At 34.2% G+C, this 12,568-nt stretch overlaps 1 protein-coding gene across 1 annotated transcript; it reads right to left on the bottom strand.

Annotated features, from left to right (window-relative positions):
• Window positions 1-6,130: 6,130 nt before the first annotated feature.
• LOC110930749 (GATA transcription factor 26) lies at window positions 6,131-11,333 on the bottom strand. Its single transcript, XM_022174116.2, has 8 exons — window positions 10,801-11,333; window positions 9,644-10,066; window positions 9,171-9,573; window positions 9,002-9,068; window positions 8,074-8,177; window positions 7,247-7,433; window positions 7,026-7,146; window positions 6,131-6,726 (listed from the first exon to the last, which is right to left on the bottom strand). The coding sequence occupies exons 1-8, from the start codon at window positions 10,838-10,840 to the stop codon at window positions 6,431-6,433; spliced, it is 1,641 nt and encodes a 546-aa protein (XP_022029808.1). The 5' UTR covers window positions 10,841-11,333; the 3' UTR covers window positions 6,131-6,430.
• Between the last annotated feature and the right edge of the window lie 1,235 nt (window positions 11,334-12,568).

The following is a 12,568-nucleotide window of genomic DNA, read 5'->3' as shown; positions in this document are numbered from 1 at the left end:
GTTTAACTAAATGAACGAAATTTCGTGTTCGTTTGTTAAATAAACGAACAAACACAAACAAACTTCCCGCTGAACGGTTCACGAATTGTTCGCCGAACGTTTAGTTTGTTTACAGCCCTAAAGATAATCATCCGTCCCCCAAGGGACATCCGAAAAATTTGGAACGATAAAGATAATAATCCAAAATTCCAAATATGCTACATGAGAATTACTGTAATCAGTCACCAACATACACCTAAACATTAAAATTTGTAAAGGAGATTTATTTTAGCAACATGTTACACATATAGGCAAAAGATCAAATATAAATAATCTTAACATACTAAACATACAAATTGAAGGAAAACTTAAAAAGACAAGGTGACATTTTTGTAATTACCACCAACTATCAAAGTTACTTTACAAATGTGAACTCAACCAAAAATACATAAAAAACACAATTTTTTTAACATTTTTTATTAAAAAATCGCTACATTTTGTTATATTTTTTTTTGCTGCTACTAAAAGTAGCGATTTTTTAATAAAAAATGTTAAAAAAATAAAATAAAATAATTTGTGTGTTTTTTTTTTATTTTTTTAGGTTTTTTGGGGGTTTAGTTTTTAACATTTTAGCTTGGGTGGGGGTGGGGGTGGGTGGGGGGGGGGGGTTAGGTTTTTTTTAGGTTTTTGGGGGGTGGGGGGGGGTTAGGTTTTTTTAGGTTTTTTTTTGGGGGGGCGGGGGGGGGGGGGGGTAGGTTTTTTTTAGGTTTTTTAGGTATATTTGTAGAGTAACTTTGATAGTTATTGATAATTACAAAAATGTCACCTTGTCTTTTTGAGTTTTCCTTCAATTTGTATGTTTAGTATGTTAAGATTATTTGTACAAAAACTTTACCCTACACATATAAATGAGTATCAAAGACTTCGAATATTCGGATCTACTGTCCACCCTAGTCACGCCTAAGTTTATTTTATAGAAAAAAACAATAATGTATACCTATGTTTTATAAGGCGTTAGTCAGGCGATTAGGTACCGCCTAGAGATTAATCGGGATTAATTGTATTGAGATTTGTATGTATAACTTTCCAATATTATACATATATAATGTTAGTTTAATACTTTTTATGTAGAAATTCACAAGTTTAGGGACCAAATATAAACTAGTAAAGATGAAGGGTGGTTAAATGTTAAAATACCCAAACTAATATAAATCTAATCATCCCCATCGTTCATATCCTTCACTTTTCTCTCCCTTCATCTCTTCATTCATTAAACGCATAAGACGCATAAACTCCTTCATGGAGTATCATCCGATTTGGTTCGAAATCATGAGTATCATCCTATTTTCGAGGTAAGAAGTCGTTTTACTTGACCTAATTGGTCCAATTTTGACCGAACTTCATTCAATTTTGACCTATTTTAGGCGAGTTTGACCAATTTTTGACTTTGACCGCCTAATTTGACTGATTTGGTCAAGTCTGGGCGGTAGGTCTTCGATGAACGATTAATTTTCGCCTAAACGTGATTTCTACAACAGTGATGCAATGTTTTAAAAACCGGTATTTTAATCGTATCGGGTTAGAATCAGAAATGGTTCAACCGGTTGAACCGGGTTGTATCGGACGGTTCAACCGTGTTAACTAATTAACTATATAAATCCATAAAATATATTTACAACTCAAAAAATAATCCTAAACTACATCAGTCCATAATAAAAAAAATATTCCAAAAGTTAATCTATAATAAAAAAATTATCTAGAAGTTTATGATTAAATACCCATTATATAGCAATTAGCAAACACTATAACAATTAACAACATGAATGATTGAATAAAAGTCAAAAAAAGGTAAACCTAGATGATCTGTTGAATAACTTAATTTGAAAAACTCAATGATTTTTTATCTTTGAGTGAGGAAGAAGTTTGATCGATATGGATTGTCAATTGTGGACGCTAAATTTTACACTTTAACCAAGAAAGTAAATAATCACCTTTTTTAGGCACCTAAAAATTAAAAGTTCAAAATTTTGATCTTTGTCCTGGTACAAACCGGTACCGGTATACTGGTTTAAACCGGTATAACCCAATTTACCGGCGGTACAACTTCTTTGCCGTTTCCTTAGTTTACCGGTATGATTCGTGCCGGCCAAACATCCGGTATCCGGTTTAACCGGTTCAACCGGCCGGTTTAAACCGGTTTTTAAAACATTGCAGTGATGTACACTAGTGTTCTCTATTTTCCTATAAAGTAAAATCTAGTTATCAACAATTTTATGTACGATTGTTCACATTTCGATAATATAAAAAGTCAAAACTTAATTTTTGCTAAATTATAAACCGTAAACATACGTTTAATTTTGCCATTTTTAAAATATAACAAAATTGAACTTTTAGTTTCAAGAGAAAAAAAGCTTAATATACCTTACTCTAGTAAATCTAACATCTAAACTATATCTTATATGTCATAAAACAATATTGAGTTCTTTACTTCTTTGAACGAAAAAAAACTTTTAATAACTGCAAATAAAAGAGTAAATTGTCAAAATCGTGTCTTTGAGGTTTTGGCATGTTTGCCCGTTTCATTCAAAACAATTTTTTGTACCATATTTCATTTCACTTTTGGGAGTTTTTTGTTCCAGACGTTTGAATGAAAACGACAAAAAATCCCAAAAGTAAAGGGCAGTATGGTACAAAAAAAAGGTTGTTTTGTATGAAAATTCAAAAATACCCAAACTTTAGGGACGATTTTGGCAATTTACTCCAAATGAAAAGCAAAAAACACTTTCAACTGTCACTTTAGCTATTTTGTCATTTTATAGGGTCAAACATGAAACATCATTTAAAATACAGGGGGGGCTATTTAAAAATACTTCGTTTAAGTTTTAACAACCCCCACATGAAGGCGGGAAAATACCAGTACCTAACCACACAAGTAATACAAATTTGGCGGGAAACTGACCTTAAGAAACAGAGAGCTTACCCTGCTGCTCGGAGACTGAGATCGCCGGCGACCTATCTTCTTCTCCGATCATACCTAATCGGAATCACAACGGGCTCTCTGCTGAACAGCTTACCAGATTTATGAGTAACAACGACCTCATTCTCAGAATTCCTGCGGTAATCAGGTGCCGTAAATAAGTAGCGAAGCTGTCGATCGGAAATAATGATGTGGTGCTTTAGGGTTAATGAGGTTAAGAATTGGAATTTGGGTAACGAAAGATTGGGGAGAATGGTTAATTATTTTGTCAATTGATAACGCACATAAGGTGTTTGTGAAAATGTCCCTGAGAGACAACAGGATGATTATGAGCGGGAGTCATAGGGGGTCTGTTTGGAAGACAATGATGTGGTGATTTGGGGTTAATGAGATCAAAATCGGAATTTGGGTAACAGGAGGTTATAGGGCGTGGTTAACCGATTCGCCAATTGAAAACGCACGTAAGGTGTTTGTGAAAATGTCCCTGATAGATAAGAGGATGATAGGAGCTCTAGAAAGTTATGGAAGTATTAGTGACGGATCTAGAAGAAAAATTCAGGGGTATCCCAAAAAATAAAATTACCCTACATTCATAAAACGGAGAAAAAAAAAAGAATTTTCATTGTGCATTCAGGGGTATTCTGCACTTCGTCAAGAAAGTTGAGGGGTATCCAATAAAAAAAATTACCCTGCATTCATAAAACGGAGAAAAAAAAGAACTTTCACGGTGCATTCAGGGGTATTCTGCACTTCGCCAAGAAAGTTGAGGGGTATCCCAAAAAAAATTACCCTACATTCATAAAACGGAGAAAAAAGAACTTTCACTATGCATTCAAGGGTGTTCTGCACTTCGCCAAGAAAGTTGAGGGGTATCCCAGGTAGTCGGGCACCCCTGAGCCCTTAATAGATCCGCCCTTAGAAGTATCGAACTCAATCATGTAAGTTACATGCATTGCCATTTTTATGTAAGTGCAAGACAAAGGTAACTGAGGCAGGGTAAGTATGCAAAATTGAGGGTTCATATTGATGTCTCGAATCATGCTTTGAAGATATTGATGGTGGTGGCGCCTACTTGAAGGTCTTCAAGATTAAAGCTTTAATCTCAAAGAAAAAAAAAACTGGTAAAAGCTATCTTTTTCAAGAACTTATTATATCTTTTGGCAGAGGTTGTTTGGTGATCTTTGTCTGTGTATTAGGTTTGTATATAACTTTAGATAAAAGTTCTTGTTTTGAAGTAGGTGGTTATCTACTACTATCACTCTTGAATGGATTTTTTATATTATAAATGTGAGCATGAATTGAGAAAACCAGTAATTAATAACAATAAGTGGAGATATTACCATTGGAATGGTTTTAATTAATTTTCATGATTAAATTTTATACAAATATGAGATATTCTAATTAAATGCCGGAATATTTTTGTTATCCAACTTCACTTCTCCAGCCTACCCTAATTTAACTTTTTAGAGATTTTATTTTGTTACAGAAAAACTTTATATGTGTCACGGGTTTTACATGTCCGATATGACATAGAATTCTATTAGTTTGCGTGCAAGAAATGTTGTTATCGACTTTGCATCAATTTGGGTTGCTATAATGGAGTTTTCCATTTGATCCCGTGATTTACATATCCGATATGACATGAAATTATATTCGTTTGCTTGCAGAAAAAAAACGTTATTATTGACTTTGCATCTATTTGAGGTGCTATAATGGAGTTTCCATTAATCCATTCGATCCGTTCGATCATTTGTCTTTTAATCTTTAGTTCTAGTGGAATCCTTTTTCAGGGTATCTATGATGTTCGGTTTATAGGGCTTTCGCGCTAGTCACCCAAAGTGGGTTGATAGCCATTGAGCACAAAGTGTAAGGTCCCTTTTATCCAAAAACAGATATGCATCTTTCATGTACAATATGCAAAAGATAAAAGAGTTAAATACTATATACTAATATACCCCTATGCAATGATGTGACATCATGATGGTGAAGCATTATTGAAACAAACACAACATGTAAATTTCTTGAATATTATTAGCCATGTATATACCTAAGTTTAGGTGTATTGTTTCATATGTTCCTATAAAAGCTATTTCTTGAGTAAAGTTCACCATTGATTGGCTTGCATATAATAGAAAATATATATATAATGCATGCTTTTGGGCTTTTCTTCCCTTTTTATCACACATGTATGGTTCTAGGTAAAGATCTAATCACCATCATTCATGCAAGAGAGCACTACCTTTCAAACCTAATTCACATGCTTCCCACATAGTCAAAACATTTTTAAATATGACATCTTTCTCCCTTACTTCCATTATAAAATTACAATAGGCAAATTGGATTTAAATAATCTTAACTTTCTCAATTTGGCTGATAATAATCCCAACTCAGTTATTTGCCGATAATAATCCAAATTGGTCCACTTTTGGCTGATAACAGTCCATCGTTAAAAATAGTTTAACAGAGTTAAGTGTTTTTCCGAATTATAAACCGATGTTTTTGGGATTTTGATCAGAACGAGGATACAAGTAGATTTATGTAAAACTTACTTCGAAACGGTGCTCCAAACGGCTTGATTTTTGTTAATTGGAAGTTTAAACACCCGAATTGAAGCACCTTTTCGTCGTTTGGGGTAGTATTTCGAAGTAAATTTTACATCAATCAACTTGTATCCTCGTTCTAATCAAAAGCCCTAAAACATCGGTTTGTAATTCGGAAAAAAACTTAACTCCGTTAAGCTATTTTTAACACAGACTATTATCTATTATCGGCAAATAACTAAGTTGGGATTATTATCGGCCAAATTTAGAAAATTGAGATTATTTAAATCCAATTTGCCTAATATAAAATTCACATCATTTTGAGAATGAAAATATAAATCTAAATATAAAAAGACCCTACAAGTTTAAATAAGAATGGTTTTTGGGAAGATAAGTAATCAACTAATCAAAGGAGTGCATATGTTAATCATGGGAAAACAAAATTAGCATAACAACTCCACAATAATTAGGCATAACCTAATCAATAATCACCACTAAAATACAAAAAGCAAACAACAAAAGACATTAATAAATCCTACCCACACTCAATATATAAAAAATACTAACTATGGTTAACTTATGTGCCTAAATACTGCTTTTCTGCATTTTTAGAACTTTCAAAGTGAACTCCAAGTTGGATACAAAATCTTTTGGGATTACCATTTTCCATCATTATAACCTTTTCACAATACAATCTTTTCGTCAGCGCGTACATTAAAAAACCAAAAAACGCAACCATCAAACCTAAATGTTTACGGTGCAAAACACAACGAACCCAAACGATAAGATCCTGTGCGAATATAACCAACAAAGCCGCGGTAGCAAGTTATTCAGTACACTGAGGCTACAGAGTTTACAACGGTCCGGCATAAGTTATCATAATAGAATAGTCACCTACGTAAACCCTAGAAAGAGAGGTTTCGACTAATTTGTGTCACGGGCCCACAAAATTTTGATATATTGAGCTACTACTAGTGCTTGCTTGGGCGGTTGGTAGCAGTAGTTCTGCTTGAGGGAAAGAATTGTTTGATGGCACATCTAGCAACAGGTCTTGATCGCTATTTTCATCTGCGTATTTTAGTGAATCGAGCATTAGCGAGCTATGATCAGGTGGTAACGCGAACAAGCTTCTTGGGCTAAAGCCCGGCCCATCATTGTCCGTAGGCTCTTTGTGCTCATAGCTTGCCTTCATTGATGGTCTTTTCGGGCTCTTCATTGCAGTCTTCGATCCTGAAAGATTCAATTTTAACAAATTAACACTTGGGCGTATTTGATTGAAATTTAACCATTGGGTGTCAGCCCAATGGCCACCAGCCCGCATTCTAACCCGGAGGTGGCGGGTTCGAGTCTTGCTCGTTCCCAATGCCCCTACGGTAGCGGATTTACCCCCAGACTCAGGCTTGCTGGGTGGCGGTCTGCGAGGTGGGATCACCTCGGCGGTTGGGAGGACCGTGGAATATCCCCCCCCCCCCCCCCTATTTGATTGAAATTTGAACATTAACATTTTTGTTTTAAAATGCAATGCTGACCTGGATATGGTTGAAATAGGGCATCTCGAGATCTCTTTACGTTTACAGAATGGCCAGGTGTCATGGCATTACGCGCTCCACCAACTACAGACCCTCCATTGTCATATTTACGTTTTGTATCCTAACCGAAACACAAACCCAAAATTAGCGTAAATAAGTAAATGTTTTCAAAAAATTTCATTTTGACGATACGGGTATTTTTATTTCGTTCGAATGCAAACCTGAAGCTGATTATATTTCTCCACCCAATCAGATTTTGTAGCACTACAAAGCGCAAGCTTCTTCAATGTTTTACAGCCTTCGTTTTTCACTGTTGGTATAGAGAGATCGAAAACCCCTTCAGCAAGAAGCTTCTGGAAGGAAGATACGTTCTCCTTAAAGTGAGGGCTATCGAACATGCTTTCGAGGCTGTAAAGTTTGAAAATAGATGTATATTACAATCATTAATATGAACTTAAGTAACTTTGTTGGTGCATATCCGTGTGTTCGTTACCAGTGGCGAAGCTTGACCCGAATGACAAACCGGCCGCGCGCGGGGGGGGGGGGGGGGGGTCGAAAACGTATATACTCAAATTTCTATACGGAAACTACATATATAACACTACTGAGCGAAAAGTTCCGGGGTCGGGCGCCCCTCCCCGCCCCTTATATATTTCGCCACTGTCCGTTACTGTACGAATAGGCTAGATAAAGTCTGTACTGAATATGTGTTTGTTATTGTGTTGTAAACGAATGAACAAGGTTTAAACGAATGAGACATTCGTTGTAAAGTGCCGAGATATAAGCGTGTACATTTGTTAGGGATCATAAGTCTTGAGAGAGAGAGGCCAGTGCTTAACGATGTAAATTCTTTCGATATATCAATACAATCCGTGCCGGCTTGTTCTTATCACGTTTATTACCGAATGGAGTTCTTCGTCTCAAAACTTCCGTCTTGAATGGTTTTCAAACACTAATCTTAGGGGTTTCGATCCGTAACACGTTATTTTAGATTTGTCTATATTCATGTGAGTGATGTAAGATAAGTATTATAAGATACGATGCAAACCTATCGGGAACTTGAAGAGTGTCAACACGAGGTAAATATTTAAGCAGTTGTTGCTGTTCATCGTACGTCATTTGACTTTTAAACTCTTCAAAGTTGATAATATCCTGCAAAATATGAAGTTAATGTTCCCATGAGTACAACTGCTTTCAAAACGCGCATCCAAACACCCTCTTAAATTTAAAAAAAAAAAAAAAAAAAAAACCACCAGGGGCGAACCTACGTGGCTATGCAGTTAATATCAGTGATATATCGATTATCGGTCCCAATGTAATATATCGGTGTCAAATATCGGTCAGAAGGCGATAGTGACCGATATTTTCGATATTTAACCGATATATCACCGATATTCCCGATATCCGCACCTTTCTTCTTAGTTCTACCATTTGTCTTTCTTCTTATTGCTGCTATTAGTGTTTTAACTCTTTATTGTTAATTGTTACTGTTAAATGTTGGTATTTTAAGTCTTAGGTGCTGTTTGTTTACCTCTTAATGAGGCTCTTAATGGTTCAGACCTCTTACTGGTTCAGCATTTAATGGTTCAGACTGTTTGTTTCACGAGCAGATGTCTGAATGGTTCAGACATTTGCCTCTGAATGGTTAAGATTTATACAGAGTCTGAATGGTTAAGACCTCTAATCTGAATTGGTCAGACATTTGCCTCTGAATGGTTAAGCATTATACAAGCTCTTAATGGTTCAGACCTCTTACTCGTTCAGCACTTAACCATTCAGATGTTGCCAAACAGCCCCTTAATCGGTTCCTACTTGCTACAATTGTTAGTGTTAAATTGCTATATATATAAATTCCGCATGATACTAAACTTACCGATATCCCACCGCGATAACCTATATCTCATATATCAGTCCTTGACCGATATCCGATATTTTACCGCATTAATTAATATAAATGTAAGTAAAACTAAACTTACATTCAGATCAATGTTGTACAGTGGCGAACTATGGTTCACGAGTATGTGCAACTTTTCGTCATCATCCCTATAATCAACAACAAACGTATACGCATTTCGCTTGTTTAGAAAAAAAAAGTGTTCAGGTCGTCTAATCAGTAAACGTATATCTACGCGCATATATATATACCGGTTCAAATGGTCTTGATTAATGGGCTTTTTGGGCCGGCTTGAGAAATTTCCACCCTTGTTAGCATTATATACAGGAAGGGTAGTATTAGTGAAGCGTGAATAAGCCTCGTTTTTCGTATCAACAGAAAGTGAACTCGCTTCAGACTCTTCTTCACGAGCCACGGAATTCGGATGACGAATAAGAACACTCCCATGCCCTATTTCAACCGAAACCATCGGTGTATCACTTTCGAAAATCAAATCTTCTTCTGACGAACCCGAAAAGTACGATTGTTGTTCATGTAAAATGGTGTGTAAATCTTTGGTGAGTTTCTCAACAGGAGATTGTTTTAGTCGGTTAACACATGTTCGTTTTCGTGACGGTACCATTGTATCCCAAACAACCGATGATTGCGCTGGACCTGGATAAGTCAAAGAGGGACATGTGAGCTTCGAAAGTGATTATATATACGATTTTCTAACGTAACGTACCGGTCAAATCACTAGCATCTGCGCTGGCAAACTGCATATAGCCATCGGAATTCGATATAGCAGAGCCGGAACTCGATCTATTACTAGTATCTTCATCAAACGCTTTGCGAAAAGCCTGGTTATGGTAGTCATACCCAATCCCACCGCCACCGCCACCGCCACCGCTTCCGAGCGTAATGCTAGCGGTACCGTTTCCGCCTGCTACATTGTCGTAATTCGGCTTTCTTTTTAGTAACTTTGTCTCTTTGCTCTTAATGGATATAGTCTTCACTCTAGAAACCCTTTGGTCTATCAAATCATCAGGCTCGGCTCGAGCGTGAAGTGGCGTGTAGTTTACAAGTGATCCTTTGGTTCTCCAACGCGACCCGCATGCGTTGCACAATACGGGCTTGTCGGGTGGCCCGTTTCGCCACAGCGGGGTGCCTGTAATCGCAATTCGTTTTCGCAAAATGTCACAAAAGAACTAAATATATATATATATCATAGATTTATTTATATAATATATACATAACAAATTCAGTAGAGCTAAACAAGAAATAACACAGGATCATGTATCATAATTAGAAACATATTCCAATTTTCCATATATTTTAGATTGAATAACTATATCAATATACATAAATGTAACAGAATTATATTGCATATTCATAGTGAGGGAATCTTCATATGCTACAAATAACAGAAACACATATGAGACGGTAATTCGATCGACAACACGAAGCGAATTATCAAACAGATGATGGCATTAAAGAAAGATTACTCTGTATTTGATATTGAACAAGTCAAACATCTAGTTAAAAAAAAAAAAAAAAAAAAAAAAAAAAAAAAAAAAAAAAAAAAACCCCTCAAATTTCAACCATTTCTTGTGTTTTACATTGAGATACAATTGAAGCTAACAAGGGCTCAAATAATTATTCTTAAGCAAGATATTAAATATAAAAAAGTTTCATAAACAGACAATAATCAGCACAATAATCATTCATGTATGTTGTTAATAATTGTTTCCAGGTAATTTCTGCAATCCTAAACCAAAATACCAAAAACAAAGTTATAAAACTTAGGATATGAAACAAATTATAACAAAAGAAATTAGCAAAAAAAATCCAAAGAACCCATTTTTATTATATAAATCAAAGTCCCCTAAATTATAAACTCACTTGTAACACCACAGTGACAGCAAGGTCCTTGCTTTCCCATCTCTGAACAATTTTTTTTTTCACTTAAAATATACAAAAATTAAATAAAATCCAAATTAAAAGTAAAAAAAAAATTAAAAAAGAACAAAGAGATGAACTATTCTCTGTAAAGAAAACTCATTTTTCAACAAAAATTAAAACCCATAAATATTATGAACAAACTTCAACTGGGTACAGAAAGATTTCAAATAAAGATTTCAAATAAAGATTTGAAAGAAAGATTTCAAGAAATCCCCAAAAGAAAAATGAAAAAGGGGTTTAATTTGTTGAAAACCCAAGTAAAATAATGGAGGAAAAAAGGGAAATTAGATGGGTTATTGTTGTTTCATATGAACATAAGCATCTGCATAATAATGATAATAATCAAATGGAAGAAGAGGAAGAAAAGGAATCTAATAAATGGTAGGAAAAGAAGGTGAAAATGGCGAATGAGAGAGAGAAAGAAAGAAAGAAAGAGAAGTTGTGTTTGTGTGTGTATGACCCTCGCTTCTTCTCCTTCTTGTTGTATTGTATACGAAGTAAATGTTTCAGCTTTCTTTTTCCTTTGCTTTAAATAAATAATATTATTATTTATGTTTTTTTATTATTTTTTAATTAGTTATTTATTTTTAAACTGCGATTTAAAAAGTAAAATCAATGGGCAAAGATTTAGAAGCTTTTAAACTTGGATATGTATCTATGGATCACCGAGCTTAATAACTAGCTTATTTCTTGGCTAAGAGGACTATAGTTCGGGTCGGTTACCAAAGAACTCAGTTCTTTTTGGAAAGTTGGAAAAGTTAAGCTACTCAGACTAGACTCTGTCTTTGTTTAAGGACCATAGGCTGCTCTAATTTTTTTTATTATTTATTAACATATTTTTTGGAAATTAGAATTCCATTGGAAAATAATTTCAACGTTTCTTTTGAATATCATTAAAATCCCAAAAATAATATTTTAAATGATAAAAAATATGTATTCTTATTGGAAATTAGAATTCCATTGGAAAATAATGTTCAACTTTTCTTTTGAATATCATTAATATCCCAAAAATAATATTTTAAATGATAAAAAATGTATTCTTAGTCTGTATTGAATAATGCTTTTCTTTTTAATATCATTAAAATCCCAAAAATAATATCCTAAATGGTAAAAAAATAATGGATTCTTAAAATCCCAAAAATAATATCCTATATGATAAAAAAAATAATGGATTCTTAGTATGTATTGAATAATGCTTTAAAGAATAGATTATCTTGAAATATAATAATATTAGTTTTTTTGTATGGTGAGAGGGTGTGGTATGCTTTTGTTTGTCACATTGGTCATCAAGAGGTACATCACATCCTTTGTGAATAAAAATCGGAACATTAATTTTAAACTTAATGGATAATATTTTTTTCATGTTGTAAATCAATATACGTATATACACTCAAATACGCTAGAAAAATATTAAGTAAATATATATGAGTGATTTAATACGTGTTAATTAATGACCTAAAACTATACATTAGCTATTTAATTTAAAACGCGTATACATAAATTGATACATAATGGACATATGCATGCACGCACATAGTAGATACAATGTAACTAAACGTTATCCTAAATAAGAAGTAATGTGGACATGTTTATTGAAAATTCTGGTTTTTTTTTACTCACAGAACATAATTAAAGTTACTAATTATAACCCAACCCATGAGTGTTTTATAGGATGATAAGATATGTTTTGAATCCATTCCAACTTTGA

The sequence above is a fragment of the Helianthus annuus genome, chromosome 3, assembly GCF_002127325.2.
Source record: "Helianthus annuus cultivar XRQ/B chromosome 3, HanXRQr2.0-SUNRISE, whole genome shotgun sequence".
In the NCBI taxonomy this organism is placed as follows: domain Eukaryota; kingdom Viridiplantae; phylum Streptophyta; class Magnoliopsida; order Asterales; family Asteraceae; genus Helianthus; species Helianthus annuus.
The sequence above is the reverse complement of the archived record's forward strand: the minus strand, read 5'-3'. Positions and strand labels throughout refer to the sequence as shown.

Bases quoted from the DNA above. Each gene is read 5' to 3' on its own strand.
- LOC110930749 (XM_022174116.2), bottom strand. From the start codon at position 10,840: ATGGGAAAGCAAGGACCTTGCTGTCACTGTGGTGTTACAA. The intron at 8,178-9,001 runs GTAAGTTTAGTT...CATATTTTGCAG, and splicing joins TGTACAACATTGATCTGAAT to GATATTATCAACTTTGAAGA. The intron at 6,727-7,025 runs GTCAGCATTGCA...TGAATCTTTCAG, and splicing joins CCTATTTCAACCATATCCAG to GATCGAAGACTGCAATGAAG.